Here is a 16,927-nt window from a genome sequence, read left to right as displayed (position 1 = left end):
TCATGTTCTAGCTGTATACACAGCCGTCATCACTAGTAATCAGCACTTACACCTGACCTGTAGCTGCTGATTGCAGACACATGTTCTAGCTGTATACACAGCCGTCATCACTAGTAATCAGCACTTACACCTGCCCTGTAGCTGCTGATTACAGACACATTCTAGCTGTATACACAGCCGTCATCACTAGTAATCAGCACTTACACCTGCCCTGGAGCTGCTGATTACAGACACATTCTAGCTGTATACACAGCGTCATCACTAGTAATCAGCACTTACACCTGCCCTGGAGCTGCTGATACAGACACATGTTCTAGCTGTGTACACAGCCGTCATCACTAGTAATCAGCACTTACACCTGCCCTGTAGCTGCTGATACAGACACATGTTCTAGCTGTATACACAGCCGTCATCACTAGTAATCAGCACTTACACCTGCCCTGTAGCTGCTGATACAGACACATGTCCTAGCTGTATACACAGCAGTCATCACTAGTAATCAGCACTTACACCTGACCTGTAGCTGCTGATTACAGACACATGTTCTAGCTGTATACACAGCCGTCATCACTAGTAATCAGCACTTACACCTGCCCTGTAGCTGCTGATACAGACACATGTTCTAGCTGTGTACACAGCCGTCATCACTAGTAATCACCACTTACACCTGCCCTGTAGCTGCTGATACAGACACATGTCCTAGATGTATACACAGCCGTCATCACTAGTAATCACCACTTACACCTGCCCTGTAGCTGCTGATACAGACACATTCTAGCTGTATACACAGCGTCATCACTAGTAATCAGCACTTACACCTGCCCTGGAGCTGCTGATACAGACACATGTTCTAGCTGTGTACACAGCCGTCATCACTAGTAATCAGCACTTACACCTGCCCTGTAGCTGCTGATACAGACACATGTTCTAGCTGTATACACAGCCGTCATCACTAGTAATCAGCACTTACACCTGCCCTGTAGCTGCTGATACAGACACATGTCCTAGCTGTATACACAGCAGTCATCACTAGTAATCAGCACTTACACCTGACCTGTAGCTGCTGATTACAGACACATGTTCTAGCTGTATACACAGCCGTCATCACTAGTAATCAGCACTTACACCTGCCCTGTAGCTGCTGATACAGACACATGTTCTAGCTGTATACACAGCCGTCATCACTAGTAATCACCACTTACACCTGCCCTGTAGCTGCTGATACAGACACATGTCCTAGATGTATACACAGCCGTCATCACTAGTAATCAGCACTTACACCTGACCTGTAGCTGCTGATTACAGACACATGTTCTAGATGTATACACAGCCGTCATCACTAGTAATCACCACTTACACCTGACCTGTAGCTGCTGATTACAGACACATGTTCTAGCTGTATACACAGCCGTCATCACTAGTAATCAGCACTTACACCTGCCCTGTAGCTGCTGATACAGACACATGTTCTAGCTGTATACACAGCCGTCATCACTAGTAATCAGCACTTACACCTGACCTGTAGCTGCTGATTACAGACACATGTTCTAGCTGTATACACAGCCGTCATCACTAGTAATCAGCACTTACACCTGACCTGTAGCTGCTGATAGACACATGTTCTAGCTGTATACACAGCTGTCATCACTAGTAATCAGCACTTACACCTGCCCTGTAGCTGCTGATACAGACACATGTTCTAGCTGTATACACAGCCGTCATCACTAGTAATCAGCACTTACACCTGCCCTGTAGCTGCTGATACAGACACATGTCCTAGCTGTATACACAGCAGTCATCACTAGTAATCAGCACTTACACCTGACCTGTAGCTGCTGATTACAGACACATGTTCTAGCTGTATACACAGCCGTCATCACTAGTAATCAGCACTTACACCTGCCCTGTAGCTGCTGATACAGACACATGTTCTAGCTGTATACACAGCCGTCATCACTAGTAATCACCACTTACACCTGCCCTGTAGCTGCTGATACAGACACATGTCCTAGATGTATACACAGCCGTCATCACTAGTAATCAGCACTTACACCTGACCTGTAGCTGCTGATTACAGACACATGTTCTAGATGTATACACAGCCGTCATCACTAGTAATCACCACTTACACCTGACCTGTAGCTGCTGATTACAGACACATGTTCTAGCTGTATACACAGCCGTCATCACTAGTAATCAGCACTTACACCTGCCCTGTAGCTGCTGATACAGACACATTCTAGCTGTGTACACAGCCGTCATCACTATCTTACACCTGCCCTGTAGCTGCTGATACAGACACATGTCCTAGCTGTATACACAGCCGTCATCACTAGTAATCAGCACTTACACCTGACCTGTAGCTGCTGATTACAGACACATGTTCTAGCTGTATACACAGCCGTCATCACTAGTAATCAGCACTTACACCTGCCCTGTAGCTGCTGATACAGACACATTCTAGCTGTGTACACAGCCGTCATCACTAGTAATCACCACTTACACCTGCCCTGTAGCTGCTGATACAGACACATGTCCTAGCTGTATACACAGCCGTCATCACTAGTAATCAGCACTTACACCTGACCTGTAGCTGCTGATTACAGACACATTCTAGCTGTATACACAGCGTCATCACTAGTAATCACCACTTACACCTGCCCTGGAGCTGGTGCAAGTGATACATCTGAAAACACGTACTTTAGGGATGCCCAAAGCTGTAATCTGACCCTGCTGTGTGCGCCTGAGCTTGGCACCCCCTTACTGTACTTTAACTACATGTATATGTCCAGTCCCCTCCCCATTCTGGGCTATAGTAAGTGCGCTTTGTGCTCAAAGATGAATTGTTTGTTGTGTGTTCTCTGGCGTATTGTTAGCTTCTGGACATGCACTGAATGGTTTTTACTCAAAATACGGCATTCCTTAAATAATCCGCCCTTGACGTTGTCCCTGTGAAGCTGTCGTGGGGTCAGATTCCAGTATGGAAGCCATCACCAGCTGTTATATTAGATGCATCTTCTTCAGGGCAGAGGGTTCTGCTTGTAGCACATTGATAGATTTGTGTTATCCATGTATAGAAGGAAAGAGCTCAGCACTGTGATTGTTATGAGGGTAACAGGAAATATGTTATTATCTTTGGTTCAGACAAGAATTCTGACTGTGAGGCCTGGCACAGACTGTCCGTGGAGGACATAGATCCATGTCCATTGAAAAGGACCGTAGCAACTGAATGCTGCAGCCATCATGGTCGAGACAGCAACCCTGGGGTAAGAGGCTTACAGCGGTAGAGATCATTGCGGGAAGGGAGAGGCATAGAGCGGAAGAGACCAGTGCGAGGAGGAAGAGTCGTAGAGCAGGAGAGACTGGTGCTGGAAGGGAGAGGCGTTAGAGCGGCAGAGACCAGTGCGAGGAGGGAGAGGTGTAGAACGGCAGAGACCGATGCAGTGTGGGAGAGGTGTAGAGCGGCAGAGACCGGTGCGGGGAGGGAGAGGTGTAGAGCGGCAGAGACCGGTGTGGGGAGGGAGAGGTGTAGAGCGGCAGAGACCGGTGTGGCGAGGGAGAGTCGTAGAGCGGCAGAGACCGGTGTGGCGAGGGAGAGTCGTTAGAGCGGCAGAGACCGATGCGGGGGGGGGGAGAGTCGTAGAGCGGCAGAGACCGGTGCGGGGAGGAGAGGTGTAGAGCGGCAGAGACCGGTGCAGGGAGGGAGAGGCGTAGAGTGGCAGAGACCGGTGTGGCGAGGGAGAGTCGTAGAGCGGCAGAGACCGATGCGGGGGGGGAGAGTCGTTTAGAGCGGCAGAGACCGGTTGCGGCGAGGGAGAGTCGTAGAGCGGCAGAGACCGGTGCAGGGAGGGAGAGGGCGTAGAGCGGTAGAGACCGGTGCAGGGAGGGAGAGGCGTAGAGCGGTAGAGACCGGTGCAGGGAGGGAGAGGCGTAGAGCGGTAGAGACCAGTGCAGGGAGGGAGAGGCGTAGAGCGGTAGAGACCAGTGCAGGGAGGGAGAGGCGTAGAGCGGTAGAGACCAGTGCAGGGAGGGAGAGGCGTAGAGCGGTAGAGACCAGTGCAGGGAGGGAGAGGCGTAGAGCGGCAGAGACCAGTGCAGGGAGGGAGAGGCGTAGAGCGGCAGAGACCAGTGCAGGGAGGGAGAGGCGTAGAGCGGCAGAGACCAGTGCAGGGAGGGAGAGGCGTAGAGCGGTAGAGACCAGTGCAGGGAGGGAGAGGCGTAGAGCGGCAGAGACCAGTGCAGGGAGGGAGAGGCGTAGAGCGGCAGAGACCAGTGCGGGGGGGGGGGGGGGGAGGCGTAGAGCGGCAGAGACCAGTGCAGGGAGGGAGAGGCGTAGAGCGGCAGAGACCAGTGCAGGGAGGGAGAGGCGTAGAGCGGTAGAGACCAGTGCGGGGGGGGGAGGCGTAGAGCGGCAGAGACCACTGCAGGGAGGGAGAGGCGTAGAGCGGCAGAGACCGGTGCGGGAAAGGAGAGGCGTAGAGCGGCAGAGACCGGTGCGGGAAGGGAGAGGCGTTAGAGCGGCAGAGACCGGTGCGGGAAAGGAGAGGCGTAGAGCGGCAGAGACCAGTGCAGGGGGGGGGGGGGGGGGGAGAGGCATAGAGCGGGCAGAGATAGAACAGGGGAACAGAAAAGCATATTTCCTGCTAGGAGGCAGTGCGGCAGAGAGATATAAGAGACTATATCCGTTCTGTGGCTATATAACAGATGTGTCTCCCCTGCAGGGCACAGAAGGAAACCCTGTATCATGCCAGGTTACAGGGAGCGATCGATGGGCGCTGGCTGGAATCCTGACTGGCGGCGGGATGAAGTCATATGGCCCATTCCTCTACACCCGCACATCCTATTATAGTGATTGGGTTTCAGCTTGTACCAAGGAGGAGGGGGCACCTTTCATTCCTACAATCACCCTAAATACAGTAGTGCTTCCTGCCCCCCATGTGCCACAGGAACGGGCCCAGATGCGGTCCGCAGCAATACAGACAGAGGAAAAAGAGACCCTGTATTATGATTATTATAACATAAATGAGCCAGAGCAATCCCACGGGCACCAAACACGTGCGAATGTTCCGCTGTCCCCCCTTGGATTGTTCTTCTACTAGTTTATATATAAAGAGAAATGTGCAAACAGCCCGACAGTCATCCTGTGTGACCTACATGTACAGACCACGTATATCACAGCACCATGGAGGACCTGGGGAGAAATCTATGATCCTCCGATTTCCGCAATTTGCCGAAAATGGGCGACTTTGCAGTGAAAATTTAAAGCGGCGATGGCTTGTAAAACCAAGTTTGCCTTTACAAGCCATAGCTGAAATCGGAGGATCATACATTTGCCCCCTGGTATTTCGATGTTTCCATTTCTGAGAGATGACCTAACACTGCTGCATCCAGGACATAAGCTGTTCTCTATGTATTTGTTTTCACATCTGCACTCATTCGGTCTGCCTTGTATGTCCCTGTTTCACATACATCTGTTTCCCTCAAGGTAAGGCGCTGCGGAGCACAGGGGCGCGTTACAAATCAGCCACCATATTAGTAAGGTGTATATAGCGTTCACCACCTCTCGGTAGGCACATGGGATAGCAGATGCCACAATTGTAGAGGGTATGTTTGCCTTTAATAATTACCTAGATAAAGTGCTCACCCCAGGTGCTGTGCCCGTCTCCTACTCGGCTGTCGTTAGGACAGTACACACATCTTGCATCTCTTTCTCATTGACGAGGCGCTCTGGATGTGTCCCCCCTCCTCTCTGTCTGCTAGGAGAGGTCTCCAATATATCTTCCTAGCTCAGAATCTTCACAACTCCCATGAAGCCTGGACCTAAAACTGTTCTCTGGGATCTGAATCCCTCCTGGCTCTGTATCCAAGTGGACTAAATCCAAGCGTCAGCGTTCCATCTAAACACAAGTGGTATTAAATTAAGACCAAACCAAGGAAACGGATGACCGTAGACTTGCTGGTTTATTGGTGACTGACTGGAGACATTTTACAGAGCGGCCCCATAGACAGGGCCCCCATCTTGATAAACACACACGAGACCCACATGGAACAATCTCTTTATTGAGCGGGTGGAGCGGACATCCTGGATATGGCCGCTATATACATCATGGCTGCGTTCTCGGTCGCCGTGGGATTAGCTCAGCGTCCGATTGGCTGCCTTTATCTGCTCCCAGGACCTGCGTTGTGTCCTCAGCGAGAGCTGCGGGTCAGAGAAACTTCATCATCAGCAATTCAGGAGCTCAGCTACTACTCCGTGCGTGAGGGAGGTTATTTATTATAACTGGGATTATGTATATTATAATGTCAAATTATTTCATGATTAAATGCTAAACATGAGCCAGAACAATCTCCCTGTATCTATCTGCACAGTATATAAACTGATAACACAGACTATAGCCCCGGTAGATGGTCTCTGTTATATGATCCCCACTTATGATCAGTCGGTGGGAGGGGGCCCTCAGTGACATGGATTTCTATCTATGGACATTATCTAGAAGCCTCATCCTTATAGACCTACAGGCTGTTACGAGCCGCGGCGGTGCCCAGCCGCCGCGACTCCCCTGTCTCTGTCCCGGCCGTCGCTATGGCGACCGGGACGTCACGTCCGGGGGCTCATCAGACGTTGCCATGACAACGTTAAGAAGCTCTCTTATCCAGCGACGCGTCCCGGCATTACAGAGCAGCCGGGCGCGTGCGCAACAGCGGGGTAAGCCTGAGGGATAATTGGAACAGCTTGTGGGCAATTAGAAAGCTAGGCTCTCATTGGTCTGCTTCAGTATTTAGGGCAATGAGGTCTGCTGCCTCATTGCCGGTTATAGCTTCTGCTCTCCAGTCTGCTGACCTGCTTTGTTCCTGTTCCTGTCTATTTGAACTTCTACTGATCTCCCGTGTATGACCCTTGGCTTGGATTTGGACTTTGCTTGTGAACCTCGTGACCCTGATCTCTGGCTTGTATACCGACCTCCCTGTCTGCTCGTGACCCCTGACCTCAGCTTGTTTATTGGTACCGTTGTCTGCTGCCGGCCCCCTGACCTCTGCTTGGATTCCACTCCGCTTGCCTGGGTTCTCCCCAGCCGGTACACACTTCACGACCCTCTGTCAGTCTGCAGCCCAGCCTGTCCCCACCATCAGAGGCTCCAGTGAACACCTGACTGGCAGAGTAGACTCCGGGTTGTGTTGTGCCGGCTGGAGGGGTTCCTAACACAGGCCCCGCACAACTCTCCTACTAAACGAACGGCTCATTCTATCATCATTACCACCACACGTCTTATCTGTACTACGCCACAGCTCGTGTTACCTCCGCAATCTCCACCTTCCTCTCCCAGGCTCGGATATTCTTCTCCAGCTCCTCCTGCTCCATCTTCTCATGTACATAATGCAGAACCTCCGGAACGCGGTAATCACTCAGTTGTGTTCTCAGCTTTTTATTAAGACTTTCAGCCTTTGATCGTTCCTTTCAAATACAACCACAAAAAACAATACAGCCTCCGATTCACTTACACCGGACCCTCTCACATTCCCCCCCCCCCCCCCTCTCCCTGATCACACCAGACCCTCTCGCATCCCCCTCCGTGATCACGCCAGACCCTCTCACCCCCCCCTCTCCCTAATCACACCAGACCCTCTCACACCCCCCTTAGTACACAAGGCTTCGGTACCTGCTCCACCAGTTCAGTTTCCAGCTCGATTCTCTGCAGCATCTCCTTTCTGACAGAAATCTCCTTGGCCAGATGTTCGGACTCAGCCATGGTGTTGTGAAGCTTCTTCTGTGAATAAGACAACAAGTTGTGTCCATCATACAGTTGCATAAACCCCCATTAAACAAGATGGATTTTCATACAGATACCACATAGATGCCCATAGCTCAATACTATGCAGGGCCTATTACTATAAGTATATATTAATGTAGAAATTAACATTGTCAGACCTATGTAGAGGTGACCAAACATTACACAGAACATCAAAACCCCAAAAAGATGCAGCGACATATTCTTTTATGTCTTAAAGATCAGAGAAACATCCAGAAAACTGGATTGATCCCCCCTTCAACCAATGTGCTATACTTCTCCAGTAGTTCTGCACTATGTATAATACATTATATGCCTGTTTTATCAGCATTGTGCATAATTCCCGACCTTTCCATAGTCCTGAAATCTGAATGTTACACATTGCTCTCTCCATTGAGTTAGGAAGGACCGTATTAGAGTGTGGGGCACAGAATCACCATCTTCTATACCGTACAAAACAAAGATATTTTGGTTGCCGACACAAAAAGAAAATCCCTCTTTCCTGGGACCATCCATCATCACAGTTCATGGTAAACCCCTCACTTATTTCACAAGCTTTTATCATATTAGTTCAGAGGTAAAAAATGCAACTAGAATGGAACGCTTCACATATGGTTGTAATGAAAGAAAGGGATTGTGTGGCTGGGGGATTTGGGGAAAATTCCTGTAGAACATAATGCCCCCTTCCTCCTGTCCTGTTCCCCAGCCTTCCCCTGTCCACACTCTGCCATCCCTCATCTCCTTCCTCCTGTCCTGTTCCCCAGCCTTCCCCTGTCCACACTCTGCCATCCCTCATCTCCTTCCTCCTGTCCTGTTCCCCAGCCTTCCCCTGCCCACACTCTGCCAGCCCTCATCTCCTTCCTCCTGTCCTGTTCCCCAGCCTTCCCCTGCCCACACTCTGCCAGCCCTCATCTCCTTCCTCCTGTTCTGCCCCTCCCCTGCCCACACTCTGCCATCCCTCATCTCCTTCCTCCTGTCCTGCTCCCCAGCCTTCCCCTGCCCACACTCTGCCATCCCTCATCTCCTTCCTCCTGTCCTGCTCCCCTGCCTTCCCCTGCCCACACTCTGCCATCCCTCATCTCCTTCCTCCTGTCCTGCTCCCCCGCCTTCCCCTGCCCACACTCTGCCAGCCCTCATCTCCTTCCTCCTGTTCTGCCCCTCCCCTGCCCACACTCTGCCATCCCTCATCTCCTTCCTCCTGTCCTGCTCCCCAGCCTTCCCCTGCCCACACTCTGCCATCCCTCATCTCCTTCCTCCTGTCCTGCTCCCCCGCCTTCCCCTGCCCACACTCTGCCATCCCTCATCTCCTTCCTCCTGTCCTGCTCCCCAGCCTTTTCCTGCCCACACTCTGCCATCGCTCATCTCCTTCCTCCTGTCCTGCTCCTTCCCCTGCCCACACTCTGCCATCCCTCATCTCCTTCCTCCTGTCCTGCTCCTTCCCCTGCCCACACTCTGCCATCCCTCATCTCCTTCCTCCTGTCCTGCTCCCCAGCCTTTCCCTGCCCACACTCTGCCATCGCTCATCTCCTTCCTCCTGTTCTGCCCCTTCCCCTGCCCACACTCTGCCATCCCTCATCTCCTTCCTCCTGCCTACACCCCACTTTCCCTGCCCACACTCTGCCATCCCTCATCTCCTTCCTCCTGTCCTGCTCCCCCGCCTTCCCCTGCCCATACTCTGCCATCCCTCATCTCCTTCCTCCTGTCCTGCTCCCCCGCCTTCCCCTGCCCACACTCTGCCATCCCTCATCTCCTTCCTCCTCCCCTGCCTTCCTCCTGCACACACTCTGCCAGCCCTCATCTCCTTTCTCCTGTCCTGCTCCTTCCCCTGCCCACACTCTGCCAGCCCTCATCTCCTTCCTCCTGCCCACACCCCACTTTCCCTTCTCATCTTCTTCCCACTCATTTCCTCCCAGCTTTCCCTTCCCATTTCCTACCCTCCTGTCTCCTCCAGGTTTTACTCACCTTCCGTTTTCCAGTCTTGCTATATCAAACTTCTTTTACATCCTCAGCTATATCTATACCTGCACCCTGCTACCCATGTTTATCGTTGCAACTCACCCTATGTAATACGTCTGGCATTATGTTACCCTTGTTTCTCTTTTTATCGCTGGTACTATGTGATGTTACTTGCATCGGCTCTCCCCTCTTTGTAGTTCTATTCAGTGGATTTATGTTTCATATCATATGGGTCGATTTAGAGGTAAATGCAAAATTTGCAGCTGAGCAAAACCAATATTGTACTGCAAGGGGTGCAAATGCCAATATTCATTGTATGCAGGTAATACAGACTGGATGCTGCAGACACATACTGCTCAGATCTATATCTACACTGCCCCCCTCACATGGAACTTAATTATTTACTTTATTATTGTCCTGATTGCTGTATTTTCCTTATGATATAATAGCTCTTTCAGCCAGTTAAAGGCTGGGTGATCCACTGCTTTCTGTTAGGGGATGACTTCACAGTTTGCTCTGTGTGGGGGGGAAATGGTCCCTACATGTTCTAAGCACCATCGGATGAACGCTCAGAGGACATTACATTAGGTACAGCTCACTTTGTACACGTTCAGAACTTGCAGAGTGTCCCCTGTGGTCAGTTTCAGCTGCAGGAGATCCTGGTTACGCTCATCGATTCGCTCCAAAAACTGCGCATTTTCAATCTTCAGCTGCTGGAAATCCACCTCGTTCAGGACTTCCCCCATCTCCTCCTTCTATTGCACAAAACATCAGTCATGATCATTCACTGCTGCATGAGAACAAGGGGCTTCCACCAACTAGAACATCATCAACTCATAATAATGACACTGAGACACTTCATGGAGACCAGTGTCAGCTCCTTGCACAAGTCACTCGGCCTCCTGGTGTTCCAGGCAACTAAATTAGATTGTAAGCTCAGCTGGTCAGGGAGACTACATTAGGAACATTATGTGTACAGCGCTGAGTAAAAATAACTATTCTCCCCCCTTATGCACAATGTCAGTCTGCAGCTGCATAGGCATATACTGTATGTGTAGGAACAGATAACACCCATGTGACTGATGTACACACAATGATGAAACGTTCAGCCTGTGACAGTCGTAGAATTATTTACCTGCTTAAGCTGTAACTGCAGTTTCTTCTTCTGAATCTTTAAGGACGCGTTCTTTAAACGTAGCTTGTCCACCAAACTGTCCTAGCAAAAAGAAAGGACGGATCTCAATACCACAGACACATATTAATATTACCCATACTGATGGAGATACATAGAGACAACACCCTCTGCTCCTATTTCCGTCCTGTCTACGTCTATGCACCAGATTCACCAGACATGAGAATGTTTCATACATCCTGTTGTGTACAGGTCATTTGAGAAATAAGAACAATGCACTCCAGCATATAGAGAGGTACGGTGAGACAAACCCTTGCTCTTGTCTTCTCTTCCATGTAGCGGAGAATCTTTTCCGGGGTTACCCCTGCACTCTTTTTCCTGCTCATAGCAGCTCTTCCAATGTCCCGCTCAAACTCGTACATGGCTTTTTTAATCTCTGAGCTGCGAATCTCAGCTTCCTCCATCATGGCCTATTCAACCAGAGAGAACAAAGGTTAGCTGTGATCTGGAGGGGACACATTAAAAAGCTGCACCAGTAGAACAACATATGACCCTATGGCTTAAAGTCACCAACCATCATCGTTCACCATACAAATATTCCCCCCAATAAAAACAAACAGGAGTCAGAGTTCCACATTACAGCGCAAAGGATTATTTCTGGCCTGTCCAACATGATTAATAACAGATCTCCCTGCAGATTTCAGCAGCTTCGAGGAAGAGCTTTGTGAGAGAACGTCCTGGAATTAAGTAGGCGATGGTCTGACAGAGGCGATATGTATTACGCTGTGAGCGGGTTATCAGCTGGGTGACACACAATCAGCCTCTGCTCTCCTGTCTGGTGAGGACTGGCGATGACACACCAATGCCGCACTACGGAATATAGCAGCAAAATAGGTGGAAATACCTTGAAACTCTGCAGGATCCTCTCTGTGTTGTCCGCATCGCTCTGCGCTTCCTCTTTGGAGTTCTCCAGCTCTCGCTGCACCAGCTCACACTTCTGATCCACACTCAGACTCAGCAGACGCTCAGAGATCGTGCTGCGGGATTTAGACCGTCGTCGGCTGCGCATCTAACAGAGTAACCAGAGGAGACATTTAAGTCTGTATAAGTCAGTATTACCCATCTAGTATCACAATGCTCATATTAACTACTTCATAAGTTCATCCTGACTTCTGACAGCCTTACACCAATCCATGCAAAATGGGAGGGGGCCGTTTCTGAAGGGGAATGGATGCATATCCTGGGCCACACTGGTGAGATGCCCAAACACACATTTCTGGTAATGTGTGAGGAGGACCTCAGCTCCTGTTCCATCGCTTTGGCCTAGGCCATATAATGTAATTAATAATCATGCTATCATTGCTGGCCAAGGATAGCATAGCGAGGTTGTGGATGGATTGAGAAGCACCCAGGAGTGAGTAGCCTCAGGTACTGACACGACATTTCTATATACCAGCACGAGTTGGGTTTTTTTTTGGGGGGGGGAGGGGGGGGGGCAGTTGCCCTGATGCTCCTGGATGTCCAGCCCTTACTTAGGTAGTAAGCAAAGTTGTATTTACTTAATCTACAAGTATAATTTCATAATATATTAACAGATCTGTAAATATAGCAGAAGCTGTAATCCAGGTACTGTGTGTTCTGTTGTTGTGTGATGTCCTTTGTTACATGGGATAAGTTATGTCCCATTGTGTGTTTGTAGGAACGATGGGAAAGAAATGTCTGTTGCTGTATGCAGCGGGTACAACACACAGCAGATGTCATCAGCCAGGAATACATGTGATAGTGACATCACCTCTGTAAGGACAGAATGGATAATTGTAGAATAAACACGGTCTCTGTGAAATGCAGATAAACATTCTTTGCATCCATGCTGTCTGTCTGTTGCTAAGCATGTGGGATGGACTCCCACAGAAATATGGCAATGCTGAACAACAGTTGACGCTTTAGTGCTGCAGTGTTTGCTCTATCCCTAATGACATGGAAACTGGGACAAGCAGCGAAAGAATGAATAGGATTAGAGTCTAGTGCAAGACACATAAAAAAGTGAACACAAGGTTACCCTATTTCAGGGCAATATAATCCCCAGCACTCATCACAACATAGGTCACATATAGCTCTATGCACCAGGACATCATAGTTCTGTACTGCTCGGTACACAACAGAGTATACCTGGGTAAAGTCCAGAGGGGGAGCACCAACTTCAGGAACGGCAGCTGGCGCTAGGTCTTTTGGGTCCAGTCGTTTATAAAACTTCTCAAACATTTCCGTCTCGGCTTTGAGCGTGGACACAGCATCACTGGAAAAGAACACTGGGGTCACATTGTGCTGTTATAGGGGGTCTTGACATATGTTATATGTGTGTCTGTACATATACAGGGTCACAGCAGGGTTCCCACTCATCCACCTCACTTTACACTCTTCAGCCCGTGTGCAATCTGAGACAACGTATATGTAATATACCACTATACAGGAGACGGGGTGGGCGCAGAATCATCACCAACAAAATTATAAACAGTGTCAGCAAAATCCGTAGCACTTTCATTGGGAACAAACACAGTAATAAAACAATACTGGGTAATACAGACAGGGGCAAACACAGAATTTGTAGAGGGGGGTTTCCACACCACGCCACCAGTGGGTGTGACCAGCATGCAGGGGGTCGTGGCTATAATATTAGACAGTGCTTGGCTGCTCTCCAACTCTTCCTATCCCCATAATATACATGGGCAATGCTGCGTGTACTACTGTTCGGTGCACGCAGCTCTCCCTTTTCAAGCAGAGCCATGTGACGTGGGAGCAGGGTCCAGCACCTCAATTATACAGTATCCCAGGTTTGGAGGGGAGTTTCCAGGCACTAGAAACCCCCACCTGGGTTTGCCTATGACAGAGAGGTAAGAAGTATGGCGTAGGTACCCCAACAGAGTGCTATAGTAGACTGACTAGGCAGACCCCTGCCCTGAAGGAATGAGGGGACTTTGTTTATCATTTTAACATAGGAGGGGGATTGCTGAGCTCTCTGGAGCTTGGCCCCCACCCAAGGACCAGTCTCCTCATTCTAAGTACTGCACTACAAACCAGACCATGATCGATTCCTCTTTCCCACCCCCGTGGTACCTGCAATGGATCAGTTCAATGAAAAGTAAATGCCGGTGCGCACTCAGGCGCCTCATGTTAGGACCACATGTAAATAAGAAATGTTGTTCTGCGGGAAGAGACAATAAAATGATATGCAACAGGTGGCGCAGGGGCATTTATAGGGCTCTGCCAGGTTCTCTGGTGCTGGAGACACCCCTTGGGGTCATTCACCCCCTGGCGGTGCCGCACACTGAGTCCCTGACAGGGAGCGGACCCACCAGCAGCTGGCACCATGCTGGGACTTATAGTTCCCCCAGTAGCTGCAGACTGAAGGACGAGGTACCGCTGGGGATGTACTGACTGGTGAGAGTCCCCTGTACGTTACCGGGTGTCCCGGGTGTCGGTCCCCTGTACGTTGCCAGGTGTCCCGGGTGAGGGTCCCCTGTACGTTGCCAGGTGTCCCATGTGAGGGTCCCCTGTACGTTGCCGGGTGTCCCATGTGAGGGTCCCCTGTACGTTGCCGGGTGTCCCGGGTGAGGGTCCCCTGTACGTTGCCGGGTGTCCCGGGTGAGGGTCCCCTGTACGTTGCCGGGTGTCGGTCCCCTGTACGTTGCCGGGTGTCCCGGGTGAGGGTCCCCTGTAAGTTAGGTGTCCCGGGTGAGAGTCCCTTGTACGTTGCCGGGTGTCCCGGGTGAGAGTCCCCTGTACGTTACCGGGTGTCCCGGGTGAGGGTCCCCGGTACGTTACCGGGTGTCCCGGGTGACGGTCCCCTGTATGTTACCGGGTGTCCCGGGTGAGGGTCCCCTGTACGTTACCGGGTGTCCCGGATGAGAGTCCCATGTACGTTACCGGGTGTCCCGGGTGAGGGTCCCCGGTACGTTACCGGGTGTCCCAGGTGACGGTCCCCTGTACATTACCGGGTGTCCCAGGTGACGGTCCCCTGTACGTTACCGGGTGTCCCAGGTGACGGTCCCCTGTACGTTACCGGGTGTCCCAGGTGACGGTCCCCTGTACATTACCGGGTGTCCCGGGTGACGGTCCCCTGTACATTACCCGGGTGTCCCAGGTGACGGTCCCCTGTACGTTACCGGGTGTCCCAGGTGACGGTCCCCTGTACGTTACCGGGTGTCCCAGGTGACGGTCCCCTGTACGTTACCGGGTGTCCCAGGTGACGGTCCCCTGTACATTACCGGGTGTCCCAGGTGACGGTCCCCTGTACATTACCGGGGTGTCCCAGGTGACGGTCCCCTGTACGTTACCGGGTGTCCCAGGTGACGGTCCCCTGTACGTTACCGGGTGTCCCAGGTGACGGTCCCCTGGTACGTTACCGGGTGTCCAGGTGACGGTCCCCTGTACATTACCGGGTGTCCCAGGTGACGGTCCCCTGTACATTACCGGGTGTCCCAGGTGACGGTCCCCTGTACGTTACCGGGTTTCCGGGTGAGGGTCCCCGGTACGTTACCCGGGTGTCCCGGGTGAGGATCCCCTGTACGTTACCGGGGGTCCCGGGTGAGGGTCCCCTGTACGTTGCCCGGTGTCGGTCCCCTGTACGTTACCGGGTGTCCCGGGTGACGGTCCCCTGTACGTTACCGGGGTGTCCCGGGTGAGGGTCCCCTGTACGTTAACGGGTGTCGGTCCCCTGTACGTTACCGGGTGTCGGTCCCCTGTACGTTGCCGGGTGTCCCGGGTGAGGGTCCCCTGTACGTTGCCGGGTGTCCCGGGTGAGGGTCCCCTGTACGTTGCCGGGTGTCCCGGGTGAGGGTCCCCTGTACGTTGCCGGGTGTCCCGGGTGAGGGTCCCATGTACGTTGCCGGGTGTCCCGGGTGAGGGTCCCCTTGTACGTTGCCGGGTGTCGGTCCCCTGTACGTTGCCGGGTGTCGCTCCCCTGTACGTTGCCGGGTGTCCGGGTGAGGGTCCCCTGTACGTTGCCGGGTGTCGGTCCCCTGTACGTTGCCAGGTGTCCCGGGTGAGGGTCCCCTGTACGTTGCCAGGTGTCCCGGGTGAGGGTCCCCTGTACGTTTGCCGGGTGTCCCATTGTGAGGGTCCCCTGTACGTTGCCGGGTGTCCCGGGTGAGGGTCCCCTGTACGTTGCCGGGTGTCCCGGGTGAGGGTCCCCTGTACGTTACCGGGTGTCCCGGGTGAGGGTCCCCTGTACGTTGCCGGGTGTCGGTCCCCTGTACGTTGCCGGGTGTCCCGGGTGAGGGTCCCCTGTAAGTTAGGTGTCCCGGGTGAGAGTCCCTTGTACGTTGCCGGGTGTCCCGGGTGAGAGTCCCCTGTACGTTACCGGGTGTCCCGGGTGAGGGTCCCCGGTACGTTACCGGGTGTCCCGGGTGACGGTCCCCTGTATGTTACCCGGGTGTCCCGGGTGACGGTCCCCTGTATGTTACCGGGTGTCCCGGGTGAGGGTCCCCTGTACGTTACCGGGTGTCCCGGGTGAGGGTCCCCTGTACGTTACCGGGTGTCCCGGATGAGAGTCCCATGTACGTTACCGGGTGTCCCGGGTGACGGTCCCCCTGTACGTTACCGGGTGTCCCAGGTGACGGTCCCCTGTACGTTACCGGGTGTCCCAGGTGACGGTCCCCCTGTACATTACCGGGTGTCCCAGGTGACGGTCCCCTGTACATTACCGGGTGTCCCAGGTGACGGTCCCCTGTACATTACCGGGTTTCCGGGTGAGGGTCCCCGGTACGTTACCGGGTGTCCCGGGTGAGGGTCCCCTGTACGTTACCGGGGGTCCCGGGTGAGGGTCCCCTGTACGTTGCCGGGTGTCGGTCCCCTGTACGTTACCGGGTGTCCCGGGTGACGGTCCCCTGTACGTTACCGGGTGTCCCGGGTGAGGGTCCCCTGTACGTTAACGGGTGTCGGTCCCCTGTACGTTACCGGGTGTCCCGGGTGAGCCCCCGCAGCTGCTCGGTGCTGAGCTCGGACAGATACAGGTCATCGCCGCCCTGAGACTCAGTCCTCACACTCTCCGCGT

The 16,927-nt window shown here is 52.5% G+C and overlaps 1 protein-coding gene and 1 long non-coding RNA gene across 3 annotated transcripts in view; one reads left to right on the top strand and one right to left on the bottom strand.

The window, feature by feature from the left end:
- Positions 1-3,152: 3,152 nt before the first annotated feature.
- On the top strand, positions 3,153-5,126 carry LOC142104638 (uncharacterized). Its single transcript, XR_012679612.1, has 2 exons — positions 3,153-3,266; positions 4,722-5,126. It is a non-coding gene; the product is annotated as an uncharacterized LOC142104638 (long non-coding RNA).
- A 918-nt stretch (positions 5,127-6,044) lies between these two features.
- The window catches only part of CFAP263 (cilia and flagella associated protein 263), a 10,929-nt gene continuing 46 nt past the window's right edge, over positions 6,045-16,927 (bottom strand). The window contains exons 1-9 of one of the 2 annotated variants that reach the window (XM_075189425.1): positions 16,831-16,927; positions 13,045-13,171; positions 11,780-11,944; positions 11,187-11,345; positions 10,879-10,959; positions 10,343-10,498; positions 7,659-7,766; positions 7,298-7,453; positions 6,045-6,199 (exon numbers count right to left, since the gene is read on the bottom strand). The exon at positions 16,831-16,927 is cut by the window's right edge and continues 46 nt beyond it. In XM_075189425.1, coding sequence (XP_075045526.1) covers positions 6,134-6,199; positions 7,298-7,453; positions 7,659-7,766; positions 10,343-10,498; positions 10,879-10,959; positions 11,187-11,345; positions 11,780-11,944; positions 13,045-13,171; positions 16,831-16,927 — 1,115 coding nt within the window. In that variant the 3' untranslated portion in view covers positions 6,045-6,133. The remainder of the gene's footprint in view (positions 6,200-7,297; positions 7,454-7,658; positions 7,767-10,342; positions 10,499-10,878; positions 10,960-11,186; positions 11,346-11,779; positions 11,945-13,044; positions 13,172-16,830) is intronic. The other variant, XM_075189426.1, reaches the window with a different exon arrangement.

The sequence above is a fragment of the Mixophyes fleayi genome, chromosome 10, assembly GCF_038048845.1.
Source record: "Mixophyes fleayi isolate aMixFle1 chromosome 10, aMixFle1.hap1, whole genome shotgun sequence".
In the NCBI taxonomy this organism is placed as follows: domain Eukaryota; kingdom Metazoa; phylum Chordata; class Amphibia; order Anura; family Limnodynastidae; genus Mixophyes; species Mixophyes fleayi.
Note: the sequence above shows the minus strand (reverse complement) of the source record. Positions and strands in the feature narration are given on the sequence as shown.